The sequence below is a fragment of the Carettochelys insculpta genome, chromosome 9 (assembly GCF_033958435.1).
Source record: "Carettochelys insculpta isolate YL-2023 chromosome 9, ASM3395843v1, whole genome shotgun sequence".
NCBI classification, from domain to species: domain Eukaryota; kingdom Metazoa; phylum Chordata; order Testudines; family Carettochelyidae; genus Carettochelys; species Carettochelys insculpta.
Window position 1 is genome coordinate 6,164,261 of NC_134145.1, and position 20,118 is coordinate 6,184,378.

At 47.8% G+C, this 20,118-nt stretch overlaps 1 protein-coding gene across 1 annotated transcript in view; it reads left to right on the forward strand.

Moving 5' to 3' along the window:
• The first annotated feature begins 11,961 nt into the window (after positions 1-11,961).
• LOC142017391 (cytochrome P450 4B1-like) overlaps positions 11,962-20,118 on the forward strand; it is a 41,109-nt gene continuing 32,952 nt past the window's right edge. Inside the window, exons 1-2 of the mRNA XM_075002178.1 lie at positions 11,962-12,171; positions 19,527-19,671. Coding sequence (XP_074858279.1) covers positions 11,962-12,171; positions 19,527-19,671 — 355 coding nt within the window. The remainder of the gene's footprint in view (positions 12,172-19,526; positions 19,672-20,118) is intronic.

Sequence of the window (20,118 nt, forward strand, 5' to 3'; positions counted from 1 at the left end):
CCGGGGTGGGGAGGTTGCAGGTTCGAGGCCCGTCCGCGGAAGATCCCGCTGGTCCCTCCCATCTGGCGGGCTACGCACTGGCTAAGGGACCCCGGGCTGTGCCCAGCAGCCGCGCGGGGGCTGCCAAGAGGCTGGCTGGTTCCCCAGGACGATGCCGTGATCACACAGGTGTTTCCAGGAGGGTGTGTGACGCCGCGATGACGTCAGCGCGCCACGCCCGCCTCCGGAAAGCGCAAGCGGGCGTCCCCTGCTTCGCTTGAGGTGTGTGTGGCGCTTGGCGTGGGAAGCTCATCCCGTCGCCTGCAGGCGGGGGGGGCGCCTGAGCCTGCCCCTGTTACCCAAGGGCACAGGGACTGGGAGCTTAGCTGTCCCGAGCCTAACACAGTGCAAGGGCCGGGGCTACCCCAGAAGCCTTGCTGGGACCTGCCCAGATCTGGGGGTAGTGCGGGGAGGCCAGAGGAGGGGTGAGAGGTAGCTGCCTGGCGCAATCTGGCGGTGCGGGATGTGGATACACGGGTGCCTGGGGTGGGGGTGGAGGTTGATGGGATTTTGCAGGGGGTATACGTGAAAGTGGTTGGCACTTTGCAAGGGGCCTATGTGTTGGGGCAGAGGGATGAGGGTCCAGCTTCAGGTGGTTTATCAGGATGGTGCAGGTCCCCTGCAGCTGTGGCTTGCTTAATGCAATGGGCCTGCTTAATTGGGGCACACCAGCTGTTGCTAAAGGTTCACCACATGCCATCCTCCAACACCTTCCCATCTGCTCTCCCTTCCTGTCCCCTGGTCACTATCCTTTCCCTATGTCCTCCCCAGCACTTTGCTGCAGGGAAGCAAAGAAATCTGCCTGGGGGACATGAATTCTGCATGCATGCAGTGCAGGTGTAGAACTTCCCCAGGAGTCATCACAGGAGTTCTGGTGTGGCTGTATAGTCCGATACCATGCTGATGTTACAGCATCACAATTGTTCTGATAGTGGTTGTATAGTCGGATACAATGATAGTGTCATGAAGGTTCTCTCGTGGTTGTGCAGTTCGATATACCATGATTACATCACAGTATGAGGCATGTTTCCTTGGGTATTTTTATAGTAAGGAGGAAGATCATAACACATTGCAGAAGTATGTACAGGCTGCCACTGAAGACCTCGCAGGGTGCTAGGCCTTTTTGATCAGCTTTTCATGTTTTTTCCAACTCAAAGTATTAGCAACCTTTATTGATAGCTGTTCTCCTTTCAGCTCTCTCTGGGGCCCTGGCTTTGAAGTTATCAATATCTATGCTGTGTGACATGAGATTCTGCCCTTCCTCCTGCATTTGTCCTGTTCTCTGCCCCCTCCCCCATGGAAGAAAGGTGTCACCTGGTTGCCTAATTTACAAATAGCGTGGAGGCCCATTGTGTACTTACAAGAAGTCATCACACTGGAACTCCCATCATCATCTATGCATTGATGCTGTGCCTAGGAAAAGTGAGGCACCCCCCTGGTGTTACGACAGGACAGTAGGAAACACGTGCAACCCAACCAGGCAAATAAAAACCTCACAAACCCCACATTCTCTGTGACTGAACTGACCTTGTCAACTCTGTTACCCCTATAAGTAATTACAGGTGTCTGATCCTCATCTCGCCCTTTTGAAGGCCCTTGTGTAACCCCTGCCTCCATCTGCTGCGGTCGTCTGCTAGTTCTTCCCAGTTGTCCAGCTCGATGTCTACCTCTCTGAGGTCTCTCTTGCAGACATCTTTGTAGCGCAGCTGGGGTTGTCCGGGAGGTCTTTTGCCAGAGGCTAGCTCACCATATAGGATGAAGCACACTAAGGACTTGCCAGGCGCCCACCACATCTGCAAGAGATGCAGCAAGGCCTGTCACTCTCGTGTGGGTCTTCATAGTCACAGTAGATGCTATAAATGAAGTCCTCAGTTGAAACTATAAAGGGTGCTATCCATAGTCTATGCAGACTGAAGGATGCCTACTAATTACAGGTGAAAGGCTCAAACCAGGAATTTATTGAGCAAAGGCAAAGCAACCAAGAGGAGTCATTTCTTATGCTTGGTATAATTATTGCAGCAGGACCTCAGTAGAGGAAACAACAGGGTTGGATTTAAATAAACAAGAGCCTGACAGATAGGTTTGCAGCTGTTCATGCTAGATTATAAAGTAATCCAACTTTATGGCTTCAGGGAGAAAGGTGAATAACTGCATTGTTACCTACAAACTCTGTGTTCTTGGGGAAGCAGGACTCCCCCAAACCCAGCCTCTGCTTGAAGCAAAGCTGATACCAAAAAAAAAAAAAAAATCATTGATCAAATTACCAAAAAAGTGAAGATTGAAGTAATTTTGAATGAGTGGGGCTTACAGATGAGGGTTTAACTATATAGGCTCATGAAAAGATGGGAGTCCCAGTCAAGAGGAGGGCCAGAGTTGACAAGGTCAGTTCTGTCACGGAGAATGTGGGGTTTGCAAGGCTTTTATTTGCTTGGTTGGGTTGCAGGTGTTTCCTGCTGTCCTTCAGTAACACCAGGTAGGTGCCTTAATTTTGAAGTAAGCACTGTTCAGCTCACTGGCATTTCTGTTTTTAGACAAAACAAGTATAGAATGGGGTTCCCTTGGAAAAGCTGACTTCTGCTGAAGTAAAATAGGGACTACACTTATGGCATCACCATTATGGTCTGTCAGTATCCGAGAGGTAGCCATGTTAGTCTATGTCTTCAAAAACAACAAGAAGTCCTGTGGCACCTTATAGACTAACAGATATTTTGGAGCATCAGCTTTCATGGGCAAAGACCCGCTTATGCTCCAAATTATCTGTTAGTCTATAAGGTGCCACAGGACTTCTTGTTGATTAAGGTCTGTGGCCATGCTGTTCCAAAATCAGGGGTATGTATTACACCATATAAAATAAGAAAATGACATTCACTGGCAACTCAGCTCTGGATTTCTCTTCCTGCATCTTTTTTTATTAGGTCCTTGAGTGATAGATTGTAAACCTAACTTAAGTAACTAAACAAGCCACACAGATTAGCGAAGAAACTTTTTTTTTCCTAGTAATATCCAGTAGAGCAAACATCTCAGAAACTTACTTGTCAAATCACACTTACACTAAAGAATCTTGAAGAATGATGCATTGCAAATGGAATTATTTCAGTTAATAACCAGTTGATCCACTTGGCCGTATCCACCTCATTTTCCCTCAATAGACAATTTTCCTTATCATGTGTCATTCTTGGAATTAGGACCTGTATCTCTTGCATGGCTTACATGTACAGTACCATGATTGCCTCGTCCATTAATTAATCTTCAATTTATTATTACATCATGTGATGCAACCTCCAGGAATACATCCAATCAAAACTGGCAACGCTGCTGATCTGGGTCCCTACTACAATGAAAATAAAACAAGCCCGTTGAGCCAGTAGCGTAAAACAATCACAACACCTCTGCTAGTGAGCACAACTGCTGTACAATAGCAGAACCTACTGATTTAATGACAGTTCAAAGCCACTTTCTTTACAATACACATGTAGCCCTCTGGCCAGTTCCCACTGGTGTGCTGTGGAAATTTCATTAATTTCTTTTCCCTCTCGCTCTTCACAGAGCCAAAGGGGTGAGGGAAATTGATGAATTTTCACAGCACACTTAGGTGGCCCTGCAGCAGCTGGGGGCTCAAGCAGCAAGGCAGCCTGAGTCCCAGCAGGTGTGGGGTCATCAATTCCCCCTCCCCATTACCTTATCTCTGCAAAGAGTTGGGGGGAGGGAAAAATGACCAACTATGGCTCAAAGGGGCTGGCAGGGAGGGGAGCCTGATTTTTGGAGCCACCTCCTCACCTGCAGGTAATCAAGTGACCACTGAAATTTTCAGCCTTTACTCCTATCATGGCAGGTTTGCACACAAGGGAAAACATGAGCGTGTCATGGAATTGATTGTCTCGTTCAAGTGTGTTGTGTTATTAGAAAGGTTGGGAACCACTGCTCTAGCCCTTCTCCACTTTGTTCTCTTAGCCCTTTATTGAAAACCCCTGAGCCGGGGCCCTTCCCATCTAAGTCTAATAGTGGAACAAAGCTTGCTTGCTCCTGGCTTTTCAAGGGGCAGACCAGACTGTCATACAGCCCAAGGCATGCAGACATGCCCTGTAACCCCCTGTTGTAACATGGTGCTATGAAAGAGGAAGGCCAATTATTAAACACCAACAAAGAACATTGTTTCCCAGGCTGCTGTAGTCTGTAGCACAGATGGCTTGTTGCAAGCAGGTTGAGCAAGATAATCCCTGCAGAGTTTCTAGCAAAGCATATTATTTGATGGTTGCTACAGTCGTTCTCCCACAACAGGGCAGGGAGTTGAGGTGTTGTCAGGGTAAATAATCAGAGGCATGTACAGAATTTGAACTTCAGGGCAGAAGTGAGTCAAGAATGTCTATGGGGAGGGGGTGTTCTCTAATGCTAATCACAGCCAAGAGTTGATAGATAACTTTGTGGCTGTACTTATTTACATTTCTAACGATATGGATAAAAGCACCCCACCAAGGTCTTTGCCAACTCTTAAAAAACAATCAGTCCGAAGGAAAATCAGAAGGAAGTCAGCAGCTGCTCCACACCCAATGGTAACCATGAACAGGAGAAGCCAGGTCCAACAATTCCCACCCTTTTTTCCATAAACAATAGCTTCAATGGAAATCTCTTCCTCCACAAATGCCTGGAGAAACAAATGGGTTTCAGCCTGCCCAGAGCTGGGCCAGTTCAGACTAAGGGCTCAGCTACACATGAAAGTCATACCACTAAACCCATGTTGGGTAAGGGTCATATTTTTCAGCTGGAGCCTATTGGAAGCATTAAAGCTATGTGGCCTATACTTAGGATGAGCAGGAACCCTGGGTGGGAGGGCTGCCAGAGTCGGGGTTCCTCTGGAGCCCTGTTTAAAAACTGGGATATAGCAGAGATTCCTGTGGATTTGTGATGTTACCCCACCAATGGGATTTCCAGTGTTCGCTGAAAGCTCCCTTCTTATAGAGAGAGCTGCTAGCTGGTTAGGCCTGGCTCAAAGCCTTGCCTCCAGTCTAATCAGCCCTTGAAGGCTCACCTGGCAGGGAACTCCACCAATTCACACCTTGCAAACTGCTCCTCTCTGCACAACACAAGCTCAGGCACACTGTGAGCAGCGAACAGGGGCAGCAGCTAACAGGGAAGGGAGTTTGCCTCTGGGAGTTTGCCGAGGGAGGAGCCCCGTGTTTGTTGTCCTTTTCAGGTATGGTGTTCCACCTGTGCCCTGCAAGGCAGCACTATCAGGAAAAGGAGTCTCTGAAGAGAAGAGCCTGAAGAGCGATGGGGGAACGTGGACCTGGGTGCACTGAGAGCAGCTGGGGGGAGAGGGGCCAGTGCAGTGAGGAGGGCAGACATGGGAGCAGATGGGGGTAGTGGGTTGGGAAGGGTCCTATGGTGATGGTAGCTGGGGGGGTGCGAAAGGTGGGGAGGAGGGTCCCGGGGATATGAGGTCATTGCTCCACAGGGAGCTATGGTGACTCGTGGTGACAGAGAGGTATGAAGTAGTGGGATCCTTAACCACATTCTCCACACCCCACTGCCTTGTGGGTTATCCTGGGAAGGAGCAAGGCTAAGGGAGTAAACGCTGACAGAAAATCCGGAGTGGAGTCCGAAGGCGGTTCAGTGTCAACTTCTGGCACTGTCCTGGCAACTCCTGCAGCTGAGCTGGTACCAGACGTGGAGGTTATCCTCTCCTTTGGACTATATCAGTAAAGCCGAGAGGGGGCCACTGGTGTCTGGGCAGCCCAGAGTCTCCATAATAAGTACCCAGGCTCGCGCCCGGAGAGGTACTCCGGCATTGGTGAACAGCGTTGCATCAACACGGGAGGCAACAGATACCGGTTATAAGCTCTTGCTCGATTGGCGTAGAGAACGAGAGCCAGGGGTTGCCTTCGATGCTGGGAGAGATCCTCACATCTCACTGGACAGTCACCGCCCTCCTCAAGCTGGGCAGCCCCCAGCCAATAGGGTACTGTCCCGCCACAGTTCACCTGCCTCGCTGGGTGCATGAGGCTTAAGGTTCCTGAACCTGACAAGTGACTGAAATTTGGGCACCAGACAAACCAATAAGAAAGTCAACAAGAAATGAGAAACATCAACAATTTAAGCTTGCTTGCTGGAATGTGCGGACCATGCTGACCCGCTTGACTGAAGATCTTCAGGGCATCAGTGACACCCAAAAGACCGCTGACATCAACGAGGAACTGAAGAAGCTCTGAGTTGATATCGCTGCACTGCAAGAGACGCGACTCGCAGATTCGGGATCTCTAAAGGAAAAGGACTACACCTTTTTCTGGCAGGGTAAAGCCCAAGAAGAACCCAGAGAGCATGGTGTTGGCTTTGCTGTCAGAAACACCCTTCTACAAATGGTGGAATTAGTCATGGGCGGATCAGAAAGACTTCTTCGGGTCCCGTCCACCTGATCAGCGCTTATGCTCCAACCCTGTACGCCACACCAGAAGTAAAAGACAAGTTCTATGACCTGCTTAGTGCTGCTGTAGCGCAAATACCTGCTCGTGAACAACTGTACATCTTGGGTGACTTCAGTGCAAGAGTTGGAGCTGATTGGGCCTCGTGGCCTTCCTGCTTAGGACACTGGTGTGGGAAAAATGAATGACAATGGACAGCGTCTCCTTGAACTGTGCACGTACCACAATCTGTGTATCACAAACACATTCTTCCAAACGAAGCCACAGAACAGAGTGTCATGGAGACACCCACGCTCGAAGCACTGGCATCAACTAGACATGGTCATCACTAGGCGTAATAACCTCAAAAACGTCCTTCTGACACGCAGCTATCATAGTGCTGACTGTGATACAGATCACTCGCTAGTTTGCTCCAAGCTCAAGCTGAGACCCAAGAAGCTGTACCATTCTAAACCTGCTGGAAGGCCCCACATTGACGCCAGAAAGACGGCAAACTCAGAGAAAGCTGAAAAGTTCAGAGAGGCCCTCCAGGAAAATCTGTGCAGCGGCCCTGGGGGCGCCGATGTGACATCCAAATGGCAACATCTGTGGGATACAGTTTACAACACGGCCTTGTCAGTGTTTGGAAGAAGAGCTAGAAACATGAACGACTGGTTCAAAGCTAACTCCGATGAGATGATTCCAGTCATTGAAAAGAAGCGCGCTGCACTCCTGGAGTACAAATGCTCACCGAGCCAGAGTACCCAGCAAGCACTTAGAGCGGCCAGAAGAACAGTACAGCAGACAGCCAGGCGCTGTGCCAACAACCACTGGCTCCAGCTATGCAGCAGCATCCAGACCTGTGCTGACTTTGGTAATCTCAGAGGAATGTACGAGGGTATGAAGAAGGCATTAGGACCCACCCAGAACAAGATGGCACCTCTGAAATCCAAATCTGGTGAAGTCACCACTGACAAAGCCAAACAGATGGAGCGCTGGGTCGAGCACTACTCCGAGCTGTACTCACGCGATAATGTTGTGGTTGACGCAGCCCTCGATGCCATCGAGCTCCTACCAGTAATGGACGAACTGGATCAGGAACCGACTGTGGATGAACTGAAGAGAGCCATCGACAGCATTGCAGCAGGAAAGGCCCCTGGCCAGGATGGTATACCACCAGAGGTAATCAAGTGTGCCGCGGACACACTCCTGGAACCCCTACACGAGCTACTGTGCCTGTGCTGGAAAGAGGGTGAGGTTCCACAGGATATGCGCGACGCTAACATTGTAACGTTGTATAAGAACAAAGGAGACAGAAGCAACTGCAACAACTACCGTGGAATCTCCCTCCTAAGCGTCACTGGTAAACTGTTCGCTCGCGTCATCCTTGGCAGACTCCAGAAGATTGCTGAGAGGGTGTACCCCAAATCGCAGTGCGGATTCCGCACAGAGAGGTCTACCGTTGACATGGTCTTCTCTCTAAGGCAGCTGCAGGAGAAGTGCAGGGAGCAGAGGAAGCCACTCTACATAGCCTTCATCGACCTGACCAAGGCCTTTGACTTGGTCAGCAGGGATGGTCTGTTCAAACTGCTCCACAAGATAGGCTGTCCTCCACAGTTACTCAAGATGATCCAGTCGTTCCACGAAGACATGAGAGTAACCATCCACTATGACGGCGCATTATCGGATGCTTTCGGAATCAGGAGCGGCATCAAACAAGGATGCGTGCTTGCTCCGACATTGTTCGGGATCTTCTTCGCACTCCTCCGGAAGCATGCCTTTGGATCTTCAACAGAGGGCATCTTGCTGCACACAAGATCTGATGGGAAACTGTTTAATCTTGCAAGGCTGAAAGCTAAGTCTAAGGTGCGGGAAGTCCTCATCAGAGACACGCTGTTCGCAGACGATGCTGCTGTAGTGTCTCACACAGAAGACCAGCTTCAAAACCTGCTGGATCAGTTCTCCAAAGCATGCAAGGACTTTGGGCTTACCATCAGCCTAAAGAAGACAAACATACTCGGTCAGGATGTTGCTGAATCCCCATCAATCAGCATTGACAACTGTACGTTAGAGGTTGTCCATGAGTTCGTTTACCCCGGGTCCACCATCACTGACACCCTGTCATTGGACACTGAGCTAAATAGGAGGATCGGAAAAGCGGCCACAACTCTGTCCAGACTCAGCAAGAGAGTGTGGAATAACAACAAGCTGTACACTCACACCAAAATGCAAGTCTGCAGAGCCTGCATCCTCAGCATCCTCCTTTATGGCAGCGAGACTTGGACCCTGTATGCCCGCCAGGAAAAGAGGCTGAACGTCTTCCACTTGCGCTGCCTCAGGCGCATCCTTGGAATATCATGGAAGGACAAAGTGACCAACACCGCCGTCCTCAAGCAAGCTGGAATCCCAACCAAGCACACTCTCCTCAGGCAGCGTCAGCTCTGCTGGCTTGGCCACATCCACAGGATGAATGATGGAAGGATTCCAAAAGACATCCTGTATGGTGAGCTAGCCTCTGGCAAAAGACCTCCTGGACGCCCCCGGTAGCTCTACAAAGATGTCTGCAAGAGAGACCTCAGAGAGGTAGACATCGAGCTGGACGACTGGGAAGAACTAGCAGACGACTGCAGCAGGTGGAGGCAGGGGTTACACAGGGGCCTTCAGAAGGGCGAGATGAGGATCAGACAGCTAGCAGAGGAGAAGTGAGCACACAGAAAGCACACTAAGAACTTGCCAGACACCCACCGCATCTGCAAGAGATGCAGCAAGGACTGTCACTCTCATGTGGGTCTTCATAGTCACAGTAGACTCTGTAAATGAAGTCCTCAATTGAAACTATAAAGGGCGCGATCCATAGTCTATGCAGACTGAAGGATGCCTACTACTAATGGGATTTCCAGTGTTTTTTATTCATGTGTTTTTGCTTTGTTTGTTTTCTAAGATCTACACTCACACATTTCACTACAGGTTGAACCTGTCTCGTCTGGCATCCTCAGGACCCGACTGGAGCTGAAAGAGAGAATTTGCCAGACCTTGAGAGATCGGTATTGTCTAGCACATTACCAACCTTTCCACTGCTTACTGGGCTCTTAGAAGACAGTTGGGATAAATTACAGCTAAATAACAGCACAGAACACTGAGAGCCAGGACTGGTAGCTGTAAACAAACTTTGTGGGATTGTGGGAAACATGGCCACACTCATGATACGTGGGTATCTACTAAACTAAAATCATGACAGATTATGGATGTTGCCAGACGAGAGAGTTACCAAACTAGAGAGGTTCAACCTTAGCTTAAATTGGTTCATTTAAACTGGTGCAGCTGAGTGTGTGTGGACTCTATCAGATTAGAACTGGGTATAACCATTTAGGTTGCATTTGTTAATTTGCCAGTTCACATTAAATTGCTAAAAGTGAAGCAGAAACTTACAGAGGAGCAGTCACACAGAAATTTGCACCTATTCAGCTAAACCGGTTCAAAGCCACACCTTTAATTAAATCAGCACCACTTTGTTGGTCCAATAAAAGAGTGGTTCCCAACCTGTTGAGTAAGACAGCACATTCAATGAGACAAGCAATTCCATGGCACACCCACTTTTTTAAAACTGAATTAATATAAAAAATATAATTGGAGGTGCACATCTCCTAGAACTTGAAGGAACCACAGGAGATCATCTAATTTAGTCCCCTGCTCTCTTGGCAGGGCTGAGCACCATCCCTGATCTCTATTTGCCCCAATCCCTAAATGGCCTCCTCAAAGAGGAAGCTCACAACCCTGGGTTTAGCAGGCCAATGCTCAAACCACTGAGCTATCCCTCCCCCCTTTTGCTCATGAATGTCACATTTACTGACATTTACTATGGCTGTGGTCTTACTAGAGAGGTTTGCAACACCGTGGTGCATACAACAAGCTAAACAAGGATCAAATACATTCATGTTTGAAATCTGCCACAGAATATACCATCTTTGACAGGGAGCACAGACGCATTTTCAAAATCTGCTCTATGCCATGCTAGGGACGGCGAGCAAAGGAGTAATCACTGAAACCAGGCTCCCCTCCCCTCCCACTCCAGCCCATTGGAGCCAGGAGGCAGCATTTGAACTGTGTCCCAGCTCCAGCAGACTCCCACCCTCCCTCCCCCTTGCCAAAGCAGGGATTGGAGGTGGGCTCTCTGTCAGCGCGTTTGAGCTCGGTAGCAGAATTTTAGCTGCCTCCTGGCACGAATGGAGTCCTGTGGGATTGTCATTTTTAGTTGTGGTGGCTCTGCCAAGAGCTATCATGGGAAAATTGATGAACCCCACATCAGCTGGGACTCAGGCAGCCTTGCTGCCTGAGCCCCAGCTGGTGTGGGGTTGTCAATTTCCCTTCTCCCCAGGGCTCTGCAAAGAGGGGCAACAAGAGGAAATTGACGAAGTTTCACAGCCCACTCCAATAGTTCCAGATCTGAAGAAGTGGGTTTGTCCCACAAAAGCTCCTCTCCTAATAAATTATTTTGTTAGCCTTCAGAGTGCTACAGGGCTGCTTTTTTGTTTTGTGAAGATACAGACTAACACAGCAACCACTCTGTACTATTTTAAGAGATTGTGATGAGTGATGGTTAAAACTAACAATGTTCTGTCTAAATGCTTATATTGGCTCTAAGCTAATGAGAACACCATGTCTTATGAATGTGGAATATGTGTGACAAGTGCAAGATCATCACCTTATGTTCTAGGGATGGTTGCATATCCTCATTAAAACGAGAGAAGAGGGTGTTAGGAGGACTCTGAGGAGGAAACAGGCAGTCATCAATAAGGACAAGGTAGCAGTAATCAGAATCTGCACAATGGGATGAAAGATGAGAAGAACAACTTAAGGAAACAGAAAGGAACTTCAGAAAACAAGCCCTCGCAGACAGCTGCACAGGCCAGTGATCCCAATGAAAGAAGAGTGCTATAAGAAGGGAGCTGCTCTGCCACAGACTTTGGGGTCGTCTGCCACTTTCAATGGGATCTCAGTCCTGGCTGTAAGAAACCCGGTCCCGAGCCATCCTTGCATTTCATTAGCTTGGTCAACTCATTGAAACTGAGCAACAGACTGGGACCTCTAACATCAACTAGCGTGACTGGGTGTGTGTAAGCAGACACTAACTGCTTTTCTACTGTATTCTCAATAAACACAGGGTGTTGCCTCAGAAAGATCCCCTGTGCTTTTTATAAGCATAACAAGAGGGGATGATTTGCAACTGTCTTACATGTGTAACCAGGGACATCAATGCAACAGGAGTATCACATGCTTTATCTGCAGCTGTAAGGTACAGGAAAGACAGGCCAGGTTGTCATTGTTCACTCTTCCTCACGTGAATGATGTTTTCCCAAGGTTGTCTAGCTGGCTTCTTCCCTCCAATAAGGACTCTCATGATTTGGCAGCAAAACCTGCCTCTGAGACCCTGCCCCTTTGCACAGCATTGGCTGCAGCTGCTTTACATAACTGCAGCACAGGCAGGGTGATAGGACAATGAGTGCATTCTAACAGAAGCAGCAGGAAGATGACAACTGTGCTAGAGAGAGGGGCAAAGCCCTCCTGGCCCTGGCTGGGGGTGGATATCTACCGGCTTTTTCACCTGGTGGCTGTGTTCTGCTTGACCTCCCTGCTGCTGAAAGTGATACAGCTGTATCACAGGAGACGGGAATTAATCAAAGCTTTCAGCAGGTTCCCAAGCCATCCGACCCACTGGCTGTATGGCCACGTCCATGAGGTAGGAAAAGGGCTGGGTTTGTGCTTTGCGGGGCAGAAGGAGGCGTTGTTTAAAAATGAGATTGACACAATGCACTGAACAAAGGAAAAAGCTTCCTTTCCTGAAATGTGGGGGAAGGGGCATGCGGGGGGAGAGCAGTTTCACTGAGCTCAATAGGGTGCGTTCCGGTGATCTCTGACCAATATAAATCACTGCTAAGTCATGCATTCACCGACACTTCTTGCACTGCAGTCCTTATCTGAGTGTTGTGTAAAGAACAAAAGGCACAGATCAGTGCATAAAGCACAACAGAGAATTAATGATTCACTGAGGGCCAAGGTGAGGATAACATCTGATGATGCCGTTTGGGGTCGTCTCTTCCCCTGTTGCAAATCAGGCTCTTCCATTAAAACCAGTAAATCACTGATTTACGCCAGCTAACCCCAAATCTCTTCTGATTTGACTGGAGAGTAAACTAAGAGTGAAAACACTGCGGTGCTCTGAAGGTTGTAATTCCTTTGCAGAAGGGTAGAATGTGTATTAGAATAATTTTTCTATACAGGGCAGAGAACGAGGCTCTGGGGCATATTCTTACCCCTGTGTGTAAAGTTTTCTTAATTCCATTGCCAAATGGAATGTACCAACTAGTAGTGATAGGTTTGTAATGTACCTACATATCCCACACTCGGCATCGATTGTCATGGACTGCGGGGGTATGAGCAGTCAGGACTAGTTGTTGGAGCAGCGGTGGTAGTGCCTACTGGTCGTAGCAGGAATCAGAGGGCAGGCTCAGTGCTGGGGTTCAGACACTATGATTACACTCCTGGGTCAGAGCTGGAGTCAGGAAACAAACCATTTACATATGTTAAAACAAATATACAGAAAGAGTAACACAGCGTAAGGTAAAGTTAGGGTGCTGTCCTGGTAATGCGTAAATATGACACATTAGTACACTATTACTAGAATCAGCAGTGAATGAAAGAACAGTAAATTATAGCCTTACCATTTCTGGGTGGTGGGGAGTGACTGTGGGCTGGAGGGCTACTCATATGAGTAAATTTGTGCATCCTTGGTCCCGACACCATGAATCTAGCATTGGGAGCCAGCAGGAGCACTAATGTCTGCAAGAGGACAGACTATCCTTTTAAAACTGAGGCTATCCCTTAATTAAACCTTTATAAAGAAAATCCATAACTACTCTAGTTTATGGCTGGAGAGATTTCCATTTGCCCTGAAAATGTAACCAGTGTAAAGGTTACTAGGCTGAATTCAGTGGTTGTAACTGTTAGGTCATGTCTACATTACCCAGAAGATCAATCCGCACAAGGTCGATCCTCCAGGGTTCAATTTTGTGCATCCAGTAGAGACTCACAAAACTGACCTATCTTGGCTTGGCAGTCAACCCCTGCACTCCTCAATCTCATAACAAGTAAGGGACGTTGCCAGGAGAAACTCTCCCATCAACCTTCTTCAATGAGGATGGCCAGGTAAGTCGATCGCAGGTAAGTCAACTCTAGCTACGCAATTGCCATAGCTAGAACTGCATATCTACAGTTGACTTATCTCCCTAGCGTAGACCAAGCCTCAGATGCAAAACAAGATATGGGGCCGAAGTGCAGGACTGAAAGGTGAAGAGCATGGTCTTGCACCTGTGGCAATCAGTGGGCTGCAAAGACTGGAGGACCTCCTGAATTTTCAGAGGATCAGGGCTAGGAAGAGGCATTGCTAAATATCTCACTGGTTACCTGTTCTGGTTCCATGTGCTATGGATACTGTTGCAAACTTGGCTTGGTACCTTGTCCAGCCCTGGAAGGTGAAGGAGCTGCCTTACCTCCCCCCACCCTCCTTCATCAAACCTTTTTCGTTCCCGTCATTCCCCCTCTGATCCCCAGAAAGCATCTGCTCAAGTGACCCTTCTCCCATAGCAGACTGGCCCTTGCTATCAAATGGGCCTGATTCAGCTTTCATTGACATCAGTGGCAGCAGGTTTGAGGTCATTTTAGATGTCCAATGGGCAGACTCAAAAATGTTTTTTCGATGGCTTGGGACTGAGTATCAGGCTGTGATCCAGCGACTCCCATTGAGTAGGACCCTACTTGATGAGTAGCTCTAGCTGCGGAGTAAGATGTTATTGGTTGCGAGTGAAGGCATCAGCATCTGGTCTTTAATTATTATTCATTGAAAGGCTGTTCTGGGTCTGTTCCACAAAATGAACTATTGACATGCTAGTATTTGAATTGCAAAGTTCAACTGTTCCTACATTAATGAGAAAACAAGGGGCCCTTGAAAACATCAGAACAAAAGCCAATCTGAAATTTGCTTAACAAGAACAAAATGCTGATCCATTAATGTCAGTGGACTTTGGGTCAGGCTGTTAGTGACCATAGATATTACCATATTGTTTGTGCTCCCCCAGCAGTCCCAGTCATGGAGCAGAACCCCAAAGGACTGCGTGCTATGTAAACACAGCACATAAAGATGTTCCCTGTTCTAACAAGCTTATAGCCTAAGTCTTTGCACCTGGGCAAGTGTGTATCTAGCCCCCAAGTTGTGGCTCACACGTTCTGTATGTAAATCAGTGAGGTGGCTCTGCAGAAGTGAGGAAGGACAAGAACTGCTCATCAGTAGCACATTGCCATAAACATAATTCACAATTTACCATGAGCAGAAATAGTCCACAAGAAACAAATTTGTTGTTGGGCTAAGGTTCATCCCAGTTTGCAGAACACAGAATTAAACCTGGCCCCTTCCTACCTCTTAGGTCTGACTCTCTTTTGCACTGAGGTACCTTTGTACCTCTGTGGCAACTTAGGTGCATATAACACGTGAGGCCCTTTACGCTGCTAGAGCTGTGCAAAGGGGCCCTGGAGTAAGCAAGAATCAGGTCCCTAGCTCCCCTGTTGGGCAGGTATAAGAAGGAAGCAAGAGAGGAAGGAAGCCACATTTAACTTCTGGCTCACTAAGAAACTGGTGTAGCCTCTACAAATTGCTTTCTAACACCCTTGAAGATCTGAGACTTTGGCTTTGTTTACACTAGGGAGTTAAGTCAATCGCAAATATGCAATTCTAGCTATGGCAATTGCATAGCTAGAATCGACTTATCTGCAATCAACTTACCTGGCCCTCCACACAGAGGGAGGTTGAAGGGTGTGCAGAGATAGTTTGATTTCGCGCAACATCAAACTCCAGAAGTTCAGCCCTGCCTGGGTAGTGTAGACATACCCTTAACAAAGTCCTTTCTGCAGCCTTGACCTTAGGTATTGCACTGTGCTGTTTCACTGATCATTTGGAATTACTGGATAAATGAGTAACTCGGCTGTAAGTCTTAATTCCCCAGAACCAGAACCTATTCGTTTATGAATCTATTTAAAAATTAAAGATGAAACAGCATCCCACAGAGCTGGAAGGATTACTCTGGGATCTTCTTGGCATAAAGACAGGTTATATAAACCAGGTGTTTACTCTTGCTCCAGAGAGTACAAAATCCATATTTATACACTGTGTAAATTAAAAAAAAACGGTTATTTGCAGTAGGGAATTTCATTGCCCACATACGACTTGCTCGTCCAAGCGCTGTGGCATGCTTACCTGCATGGCTCTATCTTTCTTTAGCATCAAACGTCCGTGCAGAGAGTTAGGAGAGTCTATTCTGACTTTAGAAATGTGGCCTCCAATCAGATCCATTGTGTGTATGCTCACCCAAAGTAGCATAGTTGAAATACAGCTACATGGCCGGTGGTGTTTCCTCTACTCTGTTTCCTTCTGTGGGTGGAATAAATTTTGTTACAAGCACCAAGGCATGTATGGACGTGCACCACCATGAGAAACACATGCTGCCCATGTTGGGTGGCTGTGGGCACTCTGCTAATCACCTGGGTAGCACTTGAATCCGTCTTGGGTGGCCACCCTAGTGCTCAGCTTAAGGGGAACACTGCTGGAAACTCACTCTGCACTCTTATTTGATGGTAACATATTGCCACCTTCTTGAATAGGGCAGCAAAAGATCAAACATTATCATTTTAAATACAACAGGCAAGACTCTCACTTGCCTTCTTGGGGTTGCATATAATACCCCCTGCCCACAGCCCTTCCATGGAGCCTACAGCAACTGCAGCTCTGGGGGGAGGGCAGATGACATCTGCCTCTGGAATGTCACCATTTCTGACCCCGAGCAAGATGGGAAAGGAACAGGAGATGAGAGGGGCAGAGTAGCTGGAAATTAGGTTCTCTCCCCATTGCCTATTTACTTGCTCCTGAAATATGTAGGTCAGAGGCCCCAGATATATAAAGGACAGGCAGATTTATTCATGCAGTCTTTAGCTGGACTCTTTATTGGTTGGATTCACAGAATCACAGGGCTGGAAGGGACCTCAGGAGGTCATCGAGTCCAGCCCCCTGCTTCACGCAGGATCAACCCCCCCTAGGTCATCCTCACCAGGACCTTGTCCAGCCAGGACTTAAAAACCTTGAGGGATGGAGAATCCACCACCTCTCTAGGCAACGCATTCCACTGCTTCACCACCCTCCTCGTAAAGTAGTTTTTCCTAATATCTAACCTACACCTCCCCCTCTTCAACTTCAGACCATTGCTCCTTGTTCTGCCATCTGACACCACTGAGAACAGCTTCTCACCCTCCTGTTTAGAGCTCCCCTTCAGTAAGTTGAAGGCTGCTATTAAATCACCCGTCTTCTCTTCTATAAACTAAACAAGCCAAAATCCCTCAGCCTATCCTCATAGGTCTTGTGCTCCAGACCCCTAATCGTTTTTGTTGCCCTCTGCTGAACTTGCTCCAGCAAATCCACATCCTTTTTATACTGGGGGGCCCAAAACTGGTCACAATATTCCAGATGTGGCCTCACCAGTGCCAAATAGAGGGGAATAACTACTTCTGTAGATCTGCTTGAAATCCTCCTCCAAATGCACCCTAGTATGCCATTAGCCTTCTTGGCTACAAGGGCACACTGTTTACTCATATCCAGCCTTTCGACCACCATAACCCCTAGGTCCCTTTCCATCTTCCTGCTGCTGAGCCAGTCGGTCCGCAGCCTGTAACAATGCTTGGGATTCTTCCACCCCAGGTGCAGGACTCTACACTTCTCCTTGTTGAATCGCATCAGATTTCTTTTGGCCCAGTCCTCCAATTTATCCAGGTCCCTCTGGATTCTCTCTCTACCCTCCAACATATCTACCTCTCCCCCTAGTTTTGTATCATCTGCAAACTTGCTGAGGGTGCAATCCAGTCCCTCATCGAGGTCATTAATAAAGATGTTGTATAACACTGGCCCCAGAACCGAGCCTTGCGGCAGTCCGCTTGAAACCGACCGCCATCCAGATATTAAGCCATTGACCACTACTTTTTGGGCCCGACCGTCAAGCCAGCTTTCTATCCATCTTATAGTCCAAGGATCCAATCCATATTTTTAACTTATGGACAAGAATGTTGTGGGAGACCATTATCAAAAGCTTTGCTGAAGGCAAGGTATGTTGCATCCACTGACCATGTTCACAGAGCTTGTTACCTCCTCACAGAAGTAAATCAGATTGGTCAGGCAGGACTTGCCCTTGGTGAATCCATGTTGGCTACGTTTGATCACTTTCCCCTCTTCCAAGTGCTCCAAAATGGATTCCTTGAAGATTCCCTCCATTATTTTCTCAGGGACTGAGGTAAGGCCGACCGGTCTGCAGTTCCCTGGATTGTCCTTCTTTCCTTTTTTAAAGATGGGCATTACATTTGCCTTCTTCCAGTCATCCGGTATGTCCCCCGATCTCCAAGAGTCTTCAAGGATAATGGCCAAAGGTTCAGCAATGACCTCTGCCAATTCCCTCAGTACCCTCGGGTGCATTAAATCCAGACCCATGGATTTGTGAACATCTAGTTTTTCTAGATAGCTCAGAACTTGTTCCTTCCCCAAAGATGGCTGCCCTCCACCTTGCCATACTGCATTGTCTAGGACCGTCATGTGGCAGTTTACTCTTTCCGTGAAGACTGAGGCAAAAAAAGCATTGAGTACTTCAGCTTTTCCTACATCATCTGTCACTAGGTTACCTCCCTCATCCAGTAACATCCCCACACCTTCTCTGATAACCCGTTTATTGTTAACATGCCTGTAGAAACCCTTCTTGTTACTCTTCACATCCCTTTCCAGCTGCAGTTCCAATTGTGCTTTTGCTTTCCTGATTACGGCCCGGCACTCTCCAGCCATATGTTTATACTCCTCCTTAGTCAACTGTCCACGTTTCCATTTCTTGGATGCATTCTTTTTGAGTTTAAGCTGACTAAGGATTTCCCTGTTAAGCCAAGATGGTTGCCTACCATGTTTACATTTCTTACTATGCAGTGGGATGGTTTGCTCCTGTGCCTTCAGATTCCTCTGCTCCTTGTTCAAAGTACATTATACATTGTGCTATCATGATAAGGATGGAACCAGGCACTTCCTAGAACTGAAAAGCTGAGTCTTTGTCAGGGAACGGATAAGCCAGGCTGTGATATTTAGAGCTGTAACAGTCATGTCCTTGTGGATTGGTTACAAGTAGGGACAGAGGTAATGCACATTGACCAGCCCATTACCGTATTACCTGTAAAAAGATTTTCTTTGGTGTGAATCCCTTGATGAACAGTTATTTCATACAGCAGGACCGACAGCCATGGTGGACCCTGGGACCAGGTGGGAGGGGGGCCTGGGTCCACACCCCCAGAAGCAGTGGGGCCAGAGGCAGAAGTGGCAGAGTCAAGGGCAATAAGCCCTTAGCACTGTTCAGACCAGGAAGCTCTCCCCACCCTCCAGAGATGCGTGGCAAGGGGCCCAGCACTCTGACTGTCACTGCTCTCAAGGTAGCAGCGGTGGCAGCCAGAGCTCTGGGACCCTTTGAAGTGCCGGTCCTTGTGGCATTTGGCCCCCTCTCCTGACCCTCCGTCGGGGTGCCTGCTTTTATACAGGGTGCGTCTACACTAGGAACTAACTTCGAAGTTAATGTTGAAGTTAGGCACCGCATCGAGCAGCCAGCAGAGTCTCCACACACATTTTCCCTTCCAAGAAGCCCAACTTCGAAGTCCTTACTCCATTCCTGTTACTTCGAAATAGGGTGTATGTCGACGCTCAGCTTCAAAGTTGTTTACTTCAAAGTAAGCAACTTTGAAGTGATTTTTGCAGTGTAGACACAGCCACAGTGTTTAAAAATGGGAAACCTCTCTGCAGTACATCAGCTCAATTCAGAGGAACCGTCGGCTATTTATACCTGTCACGGCCATCGCCACAACCACATGTCATGACCATCACCACGCTTTTGGCTGTAGCAAGCTTACCCTGAGCTCTTCAGGACCGATATTTTTCTGGCCACCCTATCTGCTTTTCTCTTTCCCCTTCTACTGTTACAGTTTCTACAAGAAGGGGAAATTTTGCGCAAAGTAGAGCTCTGGAGTCAGAAGTATCCCTGCGCCTTCCCTCTGTGGTTTGGGAGTTTCACGGCATTTTTAAACATCACCCACCCTGATTATGCCAAGACCTTATTTGCCAGAGGAGGTAAGGACTCGTGCACCTGACTTCTGAATGATAAGTTGACTGCAAATTGCAAATGCCAAGTATAATTCCAGGGATCAAGGTACGCATAGCAAAGCAGAATTCCACACATGATGCCACACAGAAATCCCTAGTCCTGGATGTCTCTCATAGGCATCTGTCTAACCACAGTTTGTGCATGGCCAGGGATTGATAGCAGCTCTGAAGGACTGCTCAGGTATTGTACTACCAAGGAAGAGTTTGTGTACTTGCTGGCTGCATAGCAGTTACTAATCACTCAGGCTATGTCTAAACAGCCGTTACCTTGAAATAACAGCAGATATTTTGAAACAACTTTGGCATTGTCTAAATGACATGCATGCTATTTTGAAATACATTCAAAATAACAGGTGTGTTCTTTTGATTGCGGTAAACCTAATTCCCTGAGGAATAACACCTATTTCAAAATAG